Raw genomic sequence first — 19,049 nt, forward strand, 5'->3', positions numbered from 1 at the left:
TTGTCCTGATGGCTTGCTCCTGGGCTGCAAGGATCAGGCCTTCTGTGTCCTTCTTCAGTGTCCCATTCGTGAGCCATAGCCAGGTCTTCTCATTGTCAGCTTTTCCTTCAATTTTGTCAAGGAACTTTCCATGCAGTGTTTTGTTGTGCCAGCTGTCAGCTCTAGTTTGTAGTGCGGTTTTCTTGTACTGGTTTTTTGTCTGCTCTGCTTTAAGGAGTTTCTGATTTTTGACTTCAATCAAAGCAGGTTCTTCACTTTGCTTTACATATTCTGCCAGGGCATGTTCTTCTTCTTTGACTGCTTGTTTTACTTTTAAGAGTCCTCTGCCCTCTAATCTTCTAGGCAGATATAGCCGGTCAATATCACTGCGAGGGTGCAGTGAATGATGAATGGTCATGAGTTTTCTTGTTTTTCTGTCCAAATTGTCCAGTTCCACCTGTGTCCAGTTTATGATGCCAGCAGTATATCTTATGACAGGTATGGCCCAGGTGAGATTTCTTAGATGTTTGATAGCCAATATTTGTTTCTTGTAAGATTGTTGACAGAGGGATCATGGCAATAATGAAAAGCAGAGGGGACAATGACTCTCCCTGGAAAATTCCTCTTCTGATTTTGACAAGTCCATAGCTTTCATTTCCAACAAACAGTTCAGTTTTCCAGTGCTCCATCATGTTTTCAATAAAGGTGCCAACGTTTTTACAAATCCCGATGGCATCCTGGCATTTGATGATCCAGCTGTGTGGGAGTGAGTCAAAGGCCTTTTTGTAGTCAATCCACGTCATGTGAAGATTAGCTTTTCGGATTTTACAGTTCTCCAGAATCATTTTGTCAATCAATAACTGCTCTTTTGTGCCCCTGCTTTTCCAGTTGTCTTTCTGTTCATCTGGCAAGATGTTTTTTTCTTCAAGATAGTCTTGAATTCTGTCAGCTATGATGCCAGTCAGTAGTTTAAACATAGTGGGCAGACATGTTATTGGCCTGTAGTTTCCTGGTGCTGCTCCTTTTGCTGGATCCCTTTGTATCAGGCATGTTCTTCCAGTTATTAGCCATTCACTGATACTTCCTTTCTGCAGCATCTCATTCAATTGTTGGGCCATTTTTCCATGTAAACTAATCAGATGTTTGAGCCAAAATCCATGAAGTTGATCACTACCAGGCGATGCCCAGTTTTTGACTTTTTGCGCTTGTTTGCTGATCATTTCAGTTGTTATTTCCATCTGTTCCATTTTGTTCTGTGAGAATTTTCATTCAAACTCCTTTATCCACCCAGCGTTTTTGTTGTAGTTCTTATTATTTTCCCAAAGTTCTTTCCAGAACTTCATTGTTGCAGTTTTCTCTGGCTTTATGGTTACTGTGTCTGTTGTTTGGTTCAGGCTCTGGTAGAACCATCTTTGGTCTGATTGAAATAATTGATTTTGTCTGTACTGGATGATTCTGGCTTCATATCTTTCAATTTTTCTAGCTGTTGATGTAATTTGTTCTTTCATGATTTCCAAAGCTTCTTCAATTTTTCTGGTGTTCAGCCAGTACTTTCTGATCAGGTATTGCTTTATTTTGTCATTCTTAAGTTTCTTCTCTTTCATATTTTTCAGGTTACTTGCATCTGATCTACGTTTCTTGATTTTCAACTCTAGCCTGACCTTCCACTTTGGTTTTCCTTTCGATTTTCTTTGGGTCTGCCTTGGTTGTAGGAGCCCAAGCTCTTCTGTTACTATCACTGCTGCACTGTAGGCATACTGGTTTGTTTGTTCAATTGATGTTATTTGGACAGTGGAGAGTACTGTATTCACATCTTTCATGAGAGGCGCCAGGTGTCTCTTGGGCACTGTTTTTAGAGCTGGGAGCCGCCTCCTTATTGCATTTGCTGGAGCATGAGCCATGATCTTATCCTTGAGCTCTTGTTGTCTTGCTGTCAAGGTTCCTGGTGGTTCAACAGGTGTTTCAAGTGCTGGTTCATCACATTCTTGCAAAAGCGCCACACTTTCTTCTGGTTCAATCTGTTCCACCATTCCAAGTGTTGCTGGAGTCTCTGCTGCTGTCTGTGCTGTGGTCTGATGGTAATTTGCTTTGCAGATTTTCTGGATTTCTTTGAGTTCAACTTCACTGAACACTTTGTTTCTAATTATGAATTTTCATTGGTCAGCCAGTCGGGTTTCTGTTATCTGTGAGTCAGGGTACTCTTGTTTCCATAGCTGATGCATCCTTTTTTGGTAGCCTCGTTTTTGAGGTTTAGAGTTGTAATAGCATTTCATAACTGTGCGGTTTTCTGGCATTGTATATTTCTGCCGCTTCTGTGACTGTTCATTTGTATTTTGATTCCATAGACCACTTATCGATGGATGTCCAGAATCAGCAGCATCCACTGCGGTCCTTTTTATCCTGAGTGATGACCGAGCGAGTATAGAGTTCGTTTTGGTTTGATTCTCCATAATGCTAATGGGTTAGGTGCTCTTAGTTCTGTTCCTCAGCTGAGGCCTCTCTGGCTTGGTTGGACCTGCCAGTAGTTACACTACCGCCAGCACAGCCCTCAGTCATCATTGGAGCAGTTAACCCCCCCCCCCCATGGCAAGGTGGCATCTACGGGGGGGGATTATTATTATTATTATTATTATTATTATTATTATTATTATTATTATTATTATGTTGCTGTGAGCCGTGAAAATGAATACAATCTGGTTCCAACTATTCAAAACACTAAAATCAGAATATATAAAAATTACTGTGGTATAATAAAACAGAACAATACAATCTCTAAAATCAGAACACTAAATAAAGAACAATACTCTGAAAACAGGGGAATTCCACACAGGAAACAATCAGGGCCAGCTAACACCTCCCAACAAAGTATTCCCATCACCAAAGTCTGGCAAATTCTCTGTTTTCTGAGGGCCACAAGCTTTAGGAAATAATATCCCCTGATGGAACAGCGTGTTAAAGCGCTGAGCTGCTGAACCTCTGGACCGAAAGGTTGCAGATTTGAATTGGGGGAGCGGATAGAACCCCCACTGTTAGCCCCAGCTTCTGCCAACCCTAAAGTTCAAAAACATGCAAATGAGAGTAGATGAATAGGTACTGCTCCGGCGGGAAGGTAACGGCGTTCCATGCAGTCATGCCACATGACCTTGGAGGATCTACGGACAACGCCAGCTCTTCGGCTTAGAAATGGAAATGAGCACCAACCCCCAGAGTCACACACGACTGGACTTAATGTCAGGGGAAAACCTTTACCCTTTACCTTAACTACCACCAATTCCTCAATACTTTATTTCCCATACCACCATACTTCACCACAGCACGTGTAGCCGGGCAGAGCTAGTGTTTGTGTGTGTGTGTGTGTGTGTGTGTGTATATATATATATATATATACACACACACACACACACACACACACACACACACACACACACACAGTGTTCCTTCATTACTTTGCGGTTCATTTTTCGCGGATTCGCTGTTTTGCGGTTTTTCAATAAACTCTAAAAGACTATTATAAATCATAAAAAATTATAATTTACAGCCCAAGGAAGGGAGGAAGGAGAAGCCAAAGGGAGAGAAAAGGAGCCTAAGCGGCAACAGGAGGAGAGGGAGGTGATTTATCATCACACAGTTGGTTGATAAAGACTTAAAATAGTGTATAATTACTAAAATAATGTATTATTATATTAAAATAAATATAGTGCCCCTACTTTGCGGATTTTCACTTATTGCGGGTGGTCCTGGAACTTAACCCCTAGCGATAAGTGAGGGAACACTGTATAACTTATATAAATATAACTTATATATAACTGAAAGGCACCCTGAAATGCCATGCAGAGTTCTGTTAACTGAAACTAAGAAATAATATAGATATTTGAAAGGGAAGAGGAGGGGGGTGAGAAAATAAGGGGTGTCAACCTGTTGAGTTATGAAGAGAGCTTGCAGCCTTTGGGGGAGCGGGATGAACAAGCTTAGTGAAGAGAAGCACAGAGTAATGAGGACTTGTTGAGAAATGATACAAGTATTGTGAATGTTTAATGCAAGTGCATGGCTTCATAGCCAATACTCAGGATACCCTTTCTCTTCTTCGAACAAGAGTTGCACAAATGTTAATGGTTCATGTTCTTTTCCCATGTCAACAGGTATAGGCACAGCTGTTTTTAATAGAGGTTAATAAGAATCTAGTGTTTGCAACCAGGAGCGGCTCTAGGTTTTTTCAGGTTGTAAGCCAACCTAGGGCTGCCCCCCCCTGAAATTACGCCCCCCCACCCCAAACTTACCTGCGGCGGGTGGCGGCGGCAGGCGGCGGCAGCAACCATTGGGTCGCTCGCTGTGGAACCAGGAAGTAGCTTGTATGCTCGTGAGATCTCGTGAGATCTCACGAGATTTCAGCGAGATCTTGCAGAAATCTTGCGAGATTTCATGAGATCTCGTGAAATATCGCGAAAATACAAAATACTTCCTGGTTCCACGGCGAGCGACCCAATGGTCGCCGCTGCCACCACTGCCACCGCTTCGAGTGCGTCCAGGAAGGGCTGCGCCCGAAGCAGCAGTTACAGTGCCGTCAATGAAGAACCGGGCCTGTTTGCAACTCATGTTCAGGTGGACTAAGGAAGTGATTGATTGGGAAACATAATTCCCAACAGCATTTGCACTAAATCTCTTTATTTCCCCAAAAGCTTCTGCACATGAGCAGCCTATCTCATCACAAGTTCCCCTGCTTGAGAATGTCACAGTGCAATCTGTGCAGTCAATGGTCTCTAGAGCAGAACCACAGCCTCCTTGATGCTGATGAAGACAATAATTACAAAAAATAGACAAGGAGCCATGAACACTAAGAGCCTTCTTTTATGAAAGACTGTTAGTTCCTCATAGTAAACTTTGGCTCTATTTACAAGTTATTTGAAAGCTCAGATTCATAGAAAACTGGTCATGCTGATCCTGTCCAGGTGCTAACTTAGAGCCCCTGCCAGACCTTGCCCTTGAACTCTTGCCTCCCCCCCCACTCAATTTTGGTTGTGACCACATGTATGGAACAAAAAACTATGTATGTTTGTTATAGCCCTGATCAAGAAGATGGATCCTGATCACTATCTGTTTAGTTTGCAATTCGAAAGCAGTTCTAAAAGATTACAAACAACAACTTGTATTTCCTGAACAGGTTACCCTTTACATAAATTGGATGAGGTATCACTTTTTTGGGGTCTGAAAAATAGCTGTTTTTAATAGCTTTCAACTTCCATCAGTTAGGTACAAGTTGCAATTTCAATAATATAGGAAACTCTGTTGTTCCAACTCTGTGTTGTAACATTTTCGATCATCTTGCTCAAAATTGTCTACTTCTTCCTGGTGGCTTTCCAGGACTTCAGACCAAAGACCTTTTGCTATAGATTGGGACTGTCTGCATGTCCTACAACTCCTATCCAACTAGCATTTTATATAATGCATATGTGTGAGTATGTGGCTTCAATTTGTCTGATGACTTATAGTGACTCCAGGAACTTCATAGAGTTTTCTTAAACCAGGAATACTCAGATATGTTTTTGTCAGTTCTTTCTTCTGAAATACAGCCTACAGCACCTGGTATTCATTGGCAGTCTCCCATCTGACGTCTGATGGGATATGATGTCCTTCGAACATTTAGGTATTTAAGAAATTTTCTATTAAATATTAAAATAGAAAAGCATGTCAATATTGGTACATATCCAGAAAGGATATCCAGTCAAATAAAACATTCCTTTCTTTTCTTGTTCAAGGAATAAATGTCCTTTTTAGAAAGTGGACAATTGGGTGGAGCCACTGAAAATAGACTGAATACTTCCAAACTGTTTTTCCTTTCTTAATTTCCACATTTTATAGGACATCTTTATTTGGAATCTTTTAAATGTACTGAGTTTAAGACTCTGGAGTGGCAGCTGTAAGCACAACAAGCTTGGCCTTGATGTACAAATCCTGCCCCAAGTCATATCTGCATGATTACATTAGATGGCGAGAGTGCCAACTTAAAAGGGATAAACAGGTTGCTGCTGAGGAAAGTCATTTTGGAAGAAGGAATTATCTCAAAAATTCAAAAAAAAACCCATTGGAAATTGAATACCAGCCAGTTTTTAAGTCCCTCTCTCTTCCAGGTCTGTCCTGCTTTGAAGATCCATTTGGGGAAATGGCTGCATTAAAAGATAAATATCAGAACTTTACTCATTTGTCATTTTTGCAAGTGCAATAGAAATGTCAGCAATTGCATAATCTGATTGGAGGAGGCTTGGGAAGCTTCTTTTATGGTATCTGTACCCATCTTTGTAACAAAGCCATGCCTCACTACCTTGTTAATAACCTACCACCTCCATTAGAAAAGAGAGAAAGAATGTAAGAATGGTATTCAGTATATGTCTCAATAAAGGCTGGAGGTGACTAGCAAACAATTGTCATACAGCCTTCCCCTTGTTTTGTTTGATGCTGACTCCCCACTACCCAATTTTAAGAAGTTGAATCTTATTATTTTTGGTCTTAGTCTGAGGATCACTGTTTATCTTGTTCAACACCAACCAGTCCCATATACCTCCTATATCAATGAAGGATATCCTGATATAAGCTTGTTGTCAAGGGGTTGCCCTGGTGCAAAACAACATGCACAATTAATTTTAGGCTAATTTAATATTTTAAAAATAAAATGGGAATATATGTCACTAGCTATGCCCGGCCACGCATTGCTGTGGCAAAGTATAGTGGTATGGGAAATAAAGTATTGAGGAACTTTATTTAGTGTTCTGATTTTAGAGATTGTATTGTTCTGTTTTATTATGCCACAGTAATTTTTATATATTCTGATTTTAGTATTTTTGAATAGTTGGAACCAGATTGTATTCATTTTCACGGCTCACAGCAACACAATAATAATAATAATATTAATAATAATAGTATTGATAGTAATAATAATGACTTTGGTAATACACACTGCTTCTCTCCCTTGTGAGCTTCCTTTCTGGAAGAATCCTTTCTTGGGAGGTGTTAGCTGGCCCTGATTGTTTCCTTTGTGGAATTCCCAATTTCCCTGCTTTCAGAGTGTTGCTCTTTATTTATGTCCTGGTTTTAGAGATTATATTGTTCTGTATTATTCTACCACAGTAATTATTTCATATTACAGTAGAAGCTCACTTATCCAACATTCGTTTATCCAATGTTCTGGATTATCCAACGCAGTCTGCCTTTTAGTAGTCAATGTTTTGTAGTCAGTGTTTTAAATTCATTGTGATATTTTGGTGGTAAATTTGTAAATAGGGTAATTACTACATAGCATTACTGCGCATGGAACTACTTTTTCTGTCAAATTTGTTGTATAACATGATGTTTTGGTGCTTAATTTGTATAATGATTACCTAATTTGATATTTGATCGTTTTTCCTGAATCCCTTCTTAATATCCAACATATTCACTTATCCAACTTTCTGCTGGCCTGTTTATGTTTGATAAGTGAGACTGTACTGTATATTTATAATCTTATATTATCTGCTTAGAACTGGATTATATGAAGCACCTTCTACACAGCTGGGTAAAATGCACACTGAAGTGGATTATATGGCAGTGTGTAGTCAAGATAATCCAGTTCAAAGCAGATAATATAAGATTATAAATGGGTTATATAGCTGTGTGGAAGGGCCTTGAGTCTACACTGCCATATAATCCAGTTAAAACCTGATAATTGTATTTTATAGGCAGTGTGGAAGAGGCCTAAGTGAGGCCTAACTCTGCCTGTCCCCTGGGCTGAGTGGGTTGCTAGGAGATCAAGTGGGTGGAGCTTAGCCTTCTAACTGGCAGCAATTGGATAAAAAAAATTATTACTCTCCCTCTAATTAGGACTTTATTTTTCTTTTCTTTTTGTTGTATGAACATACAATACAATCTCTAAAATCATAGGATGAGGGGTTGTGCTGTTAATTTTCGAGGTTGTGGGGTGTTTAGTTTTGTTGTTTTGTCCGTCGCCAGGATTCCATCACTCTTTTATTTAGATAGATAGATAGATAGATAGATAGATTTGATTACAAGGAACAAAAAGCCTAGCCAAACTTGGTGACTGCCTCTGCATGAGCCTTATAGTCCATTTTGGATTACAAATAAAGGGTTTGGAGTCAGTCCTCATGTACCTTCATAGAGTGCCTTGCGTACTAATGGGACTGTCTATAGGTGAAGGAATACAGTAGGCTTCCTAAGGACTTACTGTTAAGAACATCCCGTTCCGAACAGTGCCTACTGAGTTGCTGTCAAGATTTGGATGTGTTTACAACACAGCCCCATAAGCTAGAGCTAAAGAAATGGGAAAGCCCATCTTACTTATTGTCAGGCCTGTCTCCTCCCTGAAACAATGCCCACCGAACACACCTCCTTGCTTGACAAAATCAACCCACCACAACCCACCTTTTATTAGAAGTTTCATCTATGAATAGGCACCCAGACTTTGAAGTCTCAGAATAGCCTTGGGAGCTGCCTGTAGGCTCTACTTTCTAGGTGGACCAATTTGGCCAATGAGTATTTGTTATACTCACTGGCAGCAGCTGACTAGGGTTACAGTCTCTTCATATTTAGGCCAAGTAGCAGGAGCTACACAGCAGGGGAACTATCAAGTGGCCAATGGGGTAGTTAGTTACCTGTGTCAAGGATTCCTGCTGGTTACACTGGGCCTGCTGCTTTTATTAGTAAATTAAGATTTAATTTTTTAAAAAAAGACAAACCTCAAAGTTCTATAGTTATAATGTCCAGATCTTTTTTTAAAAGCCCTGCCTAACTACACAACTGACATAAATAAAAATAATATCAAAGTGTGCGGGGTATGCGTGTGGAGGGAGGTGCTAAGCAGGATATTTATATATAGTACTAGCTGTGCCCAGCCACGCGTTGCTGTGGCAAAGTATGGTCGTATGGGAAATAAAGTATCTTATATTATCTGCTTAGAACTGGATTATATGAGGCCCCTTCTACACAGCTGTATCCAGTGTAATCCAGTGCAAAGCAGATAATATAAGATTATAAATGGGTTATATAGCTGTGTGGAAGGGCCTTGAGTCTGCACTGCCATATAATCCAGTTAAAATCAGATAATTTGTATTTTATAGGCAGTGTGGAAGAGGCCTAACTCTGCCTGTGCCCTGGGCTGAGTGGGTTGCTAGGAGACCAAGTGGGAGGAGCTTAGGCTTTTAACTGGCAGCAGTTGGATAAAAACAATGATTCCTTTCCCTCTAATTAGGACTTTATTTTTCTTTTCTTTTTGTTGTATCAACCTAGAGGCATGGATGATGGGTTGTGTTGTCAAATTTCGAGGTTGGGGGCCAGTAGTTTTGTTGTTTTGTGGGTTGCCGTGATGCCATCACTCTTTCATATATATAGACTGTATGAATCTTGACTTTTTTATTCCACTAATCACTAAAACAGCTCTTCTATTTGCCTTCCTATTATCCCCATCAATAAATAAGGGAAATAATTCCTTGCCAGTGAACTCAGTTCTGAACTGAAACATAAGCCTCACTCTCTGGTGTCTGGGAATGGCATAGTATAGTGATTTCATTGCTGGACTAAGACTCAAATCCGAGCAGGGTTCACATCCCTGTTTAGCCATGGAAATCCACAGAGTGGCCTTTGGCAATTCACACTCTCTCTGCCTGAGAGGAAAGCAATAGCAAATGTACTTTGGTCAAACCTTGCCAAGAAAACCCTATGAGGGTCACCAGAAATTGGAATTGGCTTGAAGGCACATAACAACAATTCTGGTATCCAACCCCAAACATTTAGTAGACCAACATTTGGATTTTGTCTGTTGCTTAGCACTCCTTCTTGGAGCTGCTTTCAAACTTGCATTCTCTGTGACCATGGTCAACAAAGCATTGCTTCCTACTATCAATTTCATTATTATTATAAGAGTCAAAAGTACTGCTATTGGTTTCCCTCTTTCAAAACTCATAAGACGCAGCTTTTTTCAAAAAGTGTGATATATTTTTTCCATTAGGAAGAGAGATTCAACATCCACTTTATGCGGCTGAGTGTTGTGGTTCTATATATTTGCAGAAACATTTTGAATCCTACTGCCTTTGGTGGATTTTATGTATGTCACATACTGTACATCCCTGCAACTTCACAAATGTAATTGGGAATTGTCTGCATCTATTGTGGCTCACAATGGGATTGGTTTATATATTTTTCCCTTAGGGGAGATTTTTTTTGTTGCAGATGGATGCAAGGCAAAAGAAAACTGGTACAGTGAGCTACTCATGGGAGAGGACAAATTGAATTTTACACTAGAATGCAGAAGAATGATAACAAATAATTGTATCAAAAGTTCGATAAGTCAAAGAATTATTCCGGAGGAATCTGCACACTTTTTCTTAGCCATTTTGAACCTGCCCTAATCCACTGACAGTTCATTTTAGGTGGGAATACCTACAGATAAAGAAAGGTTTTATTTGTTTTTTTAAAAAATCATTATGCATGTACTGGTGGCTTACTATGTTGTCGTCGTTTCACTCGTTCAGTCGTTTTCAACTCTTCATGACCTCATGGACCAGTCCACGCCAGAGCTCCCTGTCGGCTGTCACCGTCCCCAGTTCCTTCAAGGTCGAGCCAGTCACTTCAAGGATACCGTCCATCCATCTCGCCCTTGGTCGTCCTCTCTTCCTTTTTCCTTCCATTTCCCCCAGCATCATGATCTTCTCCAAGCTTTCCTGTCTTCTCATGATGTGGCCAAAATACTTCATCTTTGCCTCTAATATCCTTCCCTCCAGTGAGCAGTCGGGCATTATTTCCTGGAGGGTGGACTGGTTGGATCTTCTTGTGGTCCAAGACACTCTCAGGATTTTCCTCCAGCACCAAAGTTCAAAAGCGGGTATCTTCTTTCGCTCAGCCTTCCTTATGGTCCAGCTCTCGCATCCATAGGTTACTATGGGGAATACCATTGCTTTCACTATGCTGACCTTTGTTGCCAGTATGATGTCTCTGCTTTTCAGTATTTTATCGAGATTGGCCATTGCTCTCCTCCCAAGAAGTAGACGTCTTCTGATTTCCTGGCAGCAGTCTGCATCTGCAGTGATCTTTGCACCTAGAAATATAAAGTCTGTCACTGCCTCCACGTTTTCTCCCTCTATTTGCCAGTTGTCAATCGGTCTGGTTGCCATGATTTTGGTTTTCTTGATGTTTAACTGCAGCCTGGCTTTTGCACTTTCTTCTTTCACCTTGGTGATAAGGCTCCTCAGCTCTTCCTCACTTTCAGCCATCAGAGTGGTATCATCTGCATACCTAAGGTTGTTAATGTTTCTTCCTTGGATTCGTCAAGACCCGCATGTCGCATGATGTGTTCTGCATACAAGTTGAATAGGTAGGGCGATAGTATACAGCCCTGCTGTACTCCTTTCCCAATCTTGAACCAGTCTGTTGTTCCGTGGTCTGTTCTTACTGTGGCTACTTGGTCTTTATACAGATTTCTCAGGAGACAGACAAGGTGACTTGGTATCCCCATACCACCAAGCACATGCCACAGTTTGTTATGGTCCACACAGTCGAAGGCTTTAGAGTAGTCAATAAAGCAGAAGTAGATGTTTTTCTGAAACTCCCTGGCTTCCTCCATTATCCAGCGGATATTGGCAATTTGGTCTCTTGTTCCTCTGCCTTTTCTAAACCCAGCTTGGACATTTGGCAGCTCTCGCTCCATGTATTGCTGAAGTCTGCCTTGCAGGATCTTGAGCATTAACTTACTGGCATGGGAAATAAGTGCCACTGTACGGAAGTTTAAACATTCCTTAGCATTTCCCTTTTTTGGTATGGGGATGTAAATTGATTTTTTCCAATCTGATAGCCATTATTGTGTTTTCCATATTTGCTGGCAAATGGCATGCATCACCTTGACAACATCATCCTTCAAGATTTTAAACAGTTCAACTGGGATCCCATCGTCTCCTGCTGCCTTGTTGTTAGCAGTGCTTCTTAAGGCCCATTCAACCTCACTCCTCAGGATGTCTGGTTCTAATTCATTCACCACACCGTCAAAAAGCTATATTCTATATTTCTATCCCTCCTATACAGATCTTCTGTATATTCTCGCCACCTTTTCTTGATTTCTTCAGCTTCTGTTAGGTCTTTGCCATCTTTGTTTTTGATCATGCCCATTTTTGCCTGAAATTTGCCTCCGATGTTTCTGATTTTCTGGAAGAGGTCTCTTGTCCTTCCTATTCTATTGTCTTCTTCCACTTCCATGCATTGCTTGTTTAAAAATAGTTTCTTGTCTCTTCTGGCTAACCTCTGGAATTGTGCATTTAATTGGCCATATCTTCCCCTATCGCTGTTTCCTTTCGCCTTCCTTCTTTCTTGGGCTTCTTCCAGTGTCTCAGCAGACAACCATTTTGCCTTCTTGGTTTTCTTTTTCTTTGGGATGTACTTTGTTGCTGCCTCCTGAACAATGTTGTGGACTTCTGTCCATAGTTCTTCTGGGACTCTATTTGTCAAGTCTAGTCCCTGAAATCTATTCTTCACTTCCACTGCATATTCAATTAGGAATATTTGTGAGATCATATCTAATTGGTCTGTGTATTTTCCCCATTCTCTTTAGTCTGATTCTAAATTTTGCAATAAGAAGTTCGTGGTCTGAACTTACTACGTAGGCTTACTATGTAGTTCCTTCATACTGGACATCTGGGTATTAATAGGATCTTAGCAAGTACAGTAGAATTTAATGCAGTCTCAGTTATAAGTGAAGAGCTTTGAATACCATGGACCTATACATGATTACATAGGAAACCGTGGAACCAATTTGAGGCCCAGATGGTGATTATACAAATCACTGAACACTGACACACATTAAGGGCTTTCTTTCACCTGCTTTTGTGGGAGCTTGAAGTTAGCTTCGAACTGAATTAAATGGTCAATGTAGATGGGGCCCTAGAGAAACATTTTTATTTTTTAAAATTATTTTTACAGGGGACTCTCTTTTAATTGGGGCATTTTCTCTCTTTCTTTTCTCTCTGCTAGGTGTGTGTGTCTTATAAGGCACTCTTACCTAGCAGTTTCCAGGGCCTGTCCAGGAACTTGTGGATGGCCCTCCCAAAGCCCCCCATGGCTGCCAGCTTGGCCTCCTCCCCACTCCCGCCACCGGGCTGCCTTTTCTGCCAGGCTCAGGGTGCTCTGGTGGCAGCCTCAACCATGAAGGGGGGCACCACTCACTGGGGCCTCACGTTCAGGTTGGGCAGCTCTGGCTGCTGGTAGATGGCCACCCACTCTGCATCATGTGGCAGGGCAGCTTCTCGCTGTGGGCCACCCACTTCTTCATGCAGTCCAACACCACCGGGATCAGGCTCACTACCCCACCATTGCGGGCCTCGTCACAGCTCAGGTGGTTCACCACGTCATGCAGGTACTTGGCTTGGACAGTGCTGAGGTTGGTGCTGTGGTTGACCAGGATCTTGCACTTGTTCAGGAGGATGTTGGTGGTGGTGCTGCCAGATTGGAGGGTCTCCTGGTGCTGGCACAGCCGGCCCAGGTCAGCACAGGTGCTCAGGAACATCAGTAGGATCCGCTTATGGTTGTTGTAGTAGTGGTCCGTGTACATCTGCACCTGCCCAATGCTGGAAATGGGCTTGATCCTGTCATGGGCATTCTCCCTGGAGTGCTCCAGGGCTGCGATGAAGGTGAACTGCTGCTGCTGGAAGACCTTGTAGGTCTGCTCAATGTTGCAAAGCCTCTCCTTCATCTCATTCATCTTCGCCCCCTCAGGTGTGATTCTGGCATCCAAAGTGTTGAAGACTTTGTACAGAGAAACATTTCTCTAAGCATCGGCAGGTCCTCCAGCACAATTCTATAGAATGCTTTGATTGGAAGCCCAATACCTCATTCATTTCAAGTAAGAAAAACAGGGTTACTGATTATTTGTGAAAATTGTAACATGCAAAGAATTCTCAAATGGATCCCTGGTTTAATCTGTGGGGCTACTCTGCCTAACAGGTCATATTAGAATAGTTATTTAATCATTTTTTTCCCAGAGTTCAAAATAATACATTTTAAAAGTTACAATTTCCATTCAAATTTCCATGCAAGTACTTATCCCTTCTTGTTTCTCAAAAGACAGCCAAGCACACATCCGGATGCTATTGGCCACTGATCTGTGTTATAAATACAATACACTCTTCTCCAGACCACCTCATCGCCCACAAAAAAAGAAGAAGCATAGTATAAAGAGCACTTGAACCATGCAATATTTCTCTTTAGGGAAATCAGAGGGAGTTTTACCATTTGGTTATTCGTTGTAACTAAGTCTTGCTGCCTGTATGGAATTAAGACCACCAATGAAGCACTGAGAGGGAAATGGCAATGGCACATAGCCCAGGGCTCGCTCTTTCAATCTCTCTAGATAAAAATGTTCTGACCGTTTCTGCTTTAAGGTAAACAGCAAAACTAAACACCCAAAACCCACGAAACTTGGCCACAAAAGACATGGTCATCCTGGCTGTGTTTAGACATAAAAAAACCATTTCAAACTGGAAGTCACTCAGAACCCCAAAGAACCGAATACTGCACTGTGCGCATGCGTGGAGGAGCCCCCACCGTTGGAAAACCTACATCAGTGACAGGCAGCAGTGCGTGAGCATCCCAACCAAACAGAAAATCGTTACTGCACTGGCCAGAGCCAGCGGATTGCATAACGCGAAGGAGGAGGACATTAGTGTCAGGGGATGATGGGGTGCAGAGTGAATTCCAAAATTCATCATCCCGGTCTCACCTCCTTCTCCAGACTGTATTCCCATGTGGAGAATCAGCACTGGTCAAGAAACACTCCAGCAGGCGAAGGGGTCAGTTGAAAATCAACTGTTGTTAAACTTTATTTACATATCTATTTACAGTTGCATTTCTCGGCTTCAGAGCATAGCATTCATAGTCCATCTTCAGCGAATGCTCAACGCCGAACACCACAGATAAGATAAAACACATTCCTCAGTCCGGAGGAAGTTCTGACACCCAAAGGCCGGAAGTCATGCCTGATAGGTCATAGCAATCACAACAGGCTGTCCGTCAAAACTAGCCTGCTGTTAACTGTTTCATTACTGAAAAATACACTTTTGCTCAACAGCAGAAAACACTTGATTTACATTTCATACACATACAACCATAATCCAACAATTCCCCTCTGAAATGTTAATCAATGTTTTACACTCTACACTCTATCATATATGATATCGTACTCTATCACAATCTTACTCTAAAGCACTCAACTCCTTTTCTCCTGGAGTTCCACAGGTTATATTACATGTTACATATGCAGTCTCATTCAAATACATGTAAAATACATTTGGTTACAATATATCAACACTCTTCTCGCATCTTTATTAACACAATCGATGCTAACAACATATCACAATACACATATGTTTCACTTCATTAATCCATTGTTTTCACAACCTCTGAAAACTTGATTCATTGTTCCACATTGATTCACTTAAAACTGCCAGGCTATATTTCAACTCACTGCTGGCTTATTTATGGATTTCAGTTTCTCTTAAATCCAAGTCATCTCACAATCATACTTCACCCAAAAATCTAGAGAGTTCTTTCTCTCACTCTCTATCTCTATTACATTTTTATTTTTCACACCAATGATTCTCAATAAATGATTAACTCTCTCTGAACATATACACATTCTTCATTTTCTGTTCAGACAATTAAACAGTCACACTCTTTTTACCACTTCTGGCGTTTTGGCAACACTTGTGCCAATTGACATGTTGGAGACCACCAATCATCCGATTCAATTTCGGTCTCGAGATACATCTTCACTCTTTTCTGTCACTTGCTCCTCACTCTCAAGCTTAGGTGATTTTCTCCTTTTACCCCCTCTCTTCTGACTCTTCTGGGGAGTCTGTACTTCCCCGTGTTTCTCTGGAGTAACCATTTCCTCCTTAATGGTTTGTTGCACACCTTTTTTAGCAACACAATCCCCTCCACCTGAAGCTCTCTGTACCTCCGCTTCCTTAGTGGAATTGTTATTAAACAAAATCTCTTTATTCAAATGTAACCTGTCCCAGCCTTCATCCTTCTCAAAGTACGCCTTCTTTGAGAAAATAAGCCTCCCAAGACCACTGTGAAATTTAAGCTTGTCTTGGTAGTAGCCTAAGAATTGCATTCTTCTCCACTTAGGCTCTCCCTTTTTTCTCTGGTTGGCTGGAACTAAAACATTAGCATGCTGACCATATATTTTTAAATATCGTAGATTTGAGGGTTTTTTTAATACATTTTCCGAAATGGGATGTCATCCAATCTCTCATCCCATAACCTGTTCAAAATATAATTGCTTGTGTGTGAACACTCGGGCCAATTCTTGATTGAGCTTTTGGAATCTCTTATTAAACATTCATTCATACAACAAATTTGTTTCATTCTATTTTGAGCCACACCTTCTTCAATTGGCTTAAATTATTTTACATTTTTAAACCTTATATTCCTTTCACTCAACATTGTCCACATTTCTTCATTACACACATTAATTCCATTGTCAAAAATTATTTGACCTACATGCTTTTCATAGACCCTTTGAACCATGTCTATCCAATAAGACACCTTTGTGACTGCTTCCCTCAAATCTTTAAGGAAGTAAATATAACCAAACCTCGTATGTCTGTCTACTAACAGCAAAGAAAATTGAGAACCTCCCTGGCTTTTCATATCAGATTCTGTCAAAAGCAAATGAACCATCTCAAACATTTCCTTTACTTTGATTCCAGATCTCCTAGGGAGCTCATTTGTTTCAATTGCCACCTCTGAGCAAACTACACAGTCTAACAAATTTTCACATTTCTCACACTCAAAATCTGTGCATATCTCTAAAGTCTTCCTGAGCACCTCTACACGTGCATGACCCATCGCTCTGTGAAGATGATGGATACACCTGTCATGCATAATCTTCTGCTTCACACAATGAACTTGTGCACCATCTGGAAAATTATTCTTGTCAAATAACATGTACATTTTGTTCTTTTTAACACCTTTGGCCACTACCCGGCCATCTCTCTGAATATAGAAATAGATTCCACTAAAAACCACTCTATATCCATTCTCAGTTAAGGTAGCCACACTTAACAGATTAGAACTTAATTCTGGGGTGTAAAGTACATTTTCCCAATCTACATTCAAACAAGGGATGAACACAGTGCCACATTTGTTAAACTTTCTCTCAGTTCTATCAGCCAAAGTCACTGCTGTTCCTGTCACATCCCTTATGTTTTTCAAAAGTTTAATATTAGTGACAAATGGTGTGTACAACCTGAGTCCAAATACCACTTGTTCTTCTTGGTAATCCTTCCATTCGCTGCAGCCATAAACACCTGGGGCTTTGTTGTTGTCGACAAACTTCTTGCCCCTCTGTTCCCACGAGAACTTTTGGCCTTGTTGTTTGGGCAATTCCTGGCAAAATGCCCCGGCTGGTTACAGACAAAACATCGTCGTGTTTTGACCTGGAGAACTGCAGCTTCCTCTTGATTCCCAGGAACACCATCTGGACCAAAGCCGGCCACTTGCGCCTCCTCCTGGTCGCACTGCACCATCGTCTGCTTCTGGGCTTTTTCATAAGACCTTCGGTCCATTTCTTCTAGGATTCTTCCACAAACTGAATCCAATGTTAAGTCCTGGACTCTCACATTCTGAAAAGAATGTACCAGAAAGTCCCAATCCTCAGACAAACTGCAAAGCACCAAATAACACTTCTGTGCCTCTGTATATTGCAGGCCCCTTTCTTCTGCTCCAACCAATATATGCTTTAGATTGTCCAAATGCTTTCTGACATCCTGGCCCTGAACAAGCTTTGCTGAATACAGCCTTTTAGTCCAAATCATCTGAGACATGCAAGTCTCCCTCTGATGGACATCTCTCAAAGCTTGCCAAATCTCCTCAGGAGTGTCCTTATTCTCACATGGACAAGTTGGTTTGGTTGAAGGCACAGTACCAAATATGCTTTGGCTTTCCTCCTGTGCTGTACATTCTGGTCAGATCCATCAAGTGTATTTTCTAGATCCTCTGTTGCCAGCAGAGATCGCATCATTACTGACCACGAAGCATAATTATCATCAGACAGCTTTTCCATGCTGTAAATGAAGCTCTTTCCAGCCATCTCTGCCATCAAGAAACAACAACAACACCTCAAGCTCCTGGTGAATCAGCTGCCTCCGTGACTCTCGGTCCCTGAGATTAAGCCGTACTGCTACTCACTCAAGTGCAGACTCAGGCAGTCACAATCTTCTTCCTGCAGCTTCAATGGAGCTTTCACTGGGTCCCCTCCGTCTCTGGATTCCTTCTCTCGGCCGTCAGTTGAAAATCAACTGTTGTTAAACTTTATTTACATATCTATTTACAGTTGCATTTCTCGGCTTCAGAGCATAGCATTCATAGTCCATCTTCAGCGAATGCTCAACGCCGAACACCACAGATAAGATAAAACACATTCCTCAGTCCGGAGGAAGTTCTGACACCCAAAGGCCGGAAGTCATGCCTGATAGGTCATAGCAATCACAACAGGCTGTCAGTCAAAACTAGCCTGCTGTTAACTGTTTCATTACTGAAAAATACACTCTTGCTCAACAGCAGAAAACACTTGATTTACATTTCATACACATACAACCATAATCCAACAATTAGGCCTACACAACCACAACCGGCAAGTCCTCAAAACTGTGGAGGTGAACGAGGCAGAGGAGAAATGGTTGAAGGAACGCTTCCCCCTTTTACAGCTTTTGAAAACTTATCTTCTTTGAATTCAGTCAGGGAATTTGCGAAAAGGAAATAGCGCAAACACTGGCGGGAGGAGGGAAGGAGGTCGAAAGAGCTGGGAGGGAAAAAGCCACGCTGCCATTACTTCAGAGACGCCTCAGTTTGCTTACCTGATGCCCTCCAAAGGGCTGCGAGGCCGTTTCTTTAAGCACAATCAAGCACTTCTCTAACAAAATGGGCCCCCATTTGGACTTCAACTCCCACAATCCCAAACCAGCTATTTGGGATTATGGGAGTTGAAGTACAAAACACCAGGACAGTACAACAAGATTGCTCTAGCCCCTACCATCTTATAA

The 19,049-nt window shown here is 41.4% G+C and overlaps 2 protein-coding genes across 5 annotated transcripts in view; both read right to left on the reverse strand.

The window, feature by feature from the left end:
* spock1 (SPARC (osteonectin), cwcv and kazal like domains proteoglycan 1) overlaps positions 1-19,049 on the reverse strand; it is an 862,727-nt gene that overhangs the window by 505,440 nt on the left and 338,238 nt on the right. The gene's annotated exons all lie outside the window — the stretch shown is intronic.
* Positions 10,435-15,293, reverse strand: LOC100557450 (sperm acrosome-associated protein 9). The gene has a single exon (XM_062970334.1). The coding sequence runs from the start codon at positions 13,700-13,702 to the stop codon at positions 13,181-13,183; it is 522 nt and encodes a 173-aa protein (XP_062826404.1). The 5' UTR covers positions 13,703-15,293; the 3' UTR covers positions 10,435-13,180.

Source organism: Anolis carolinensis, chromosome 2, assembly GCF_035594765.1.
Source record: "Anolis carolinensis isolate JA03-04 chromosome 2, rAnoCar3.1.pri, whole genome shotgun sequence".
Lineage (NCBI taxonomy): Eukaryota > Metazoa > Chordata > Lepidosauria > Squamata > Dactyloidae > Anolis > Anolis carolinensis.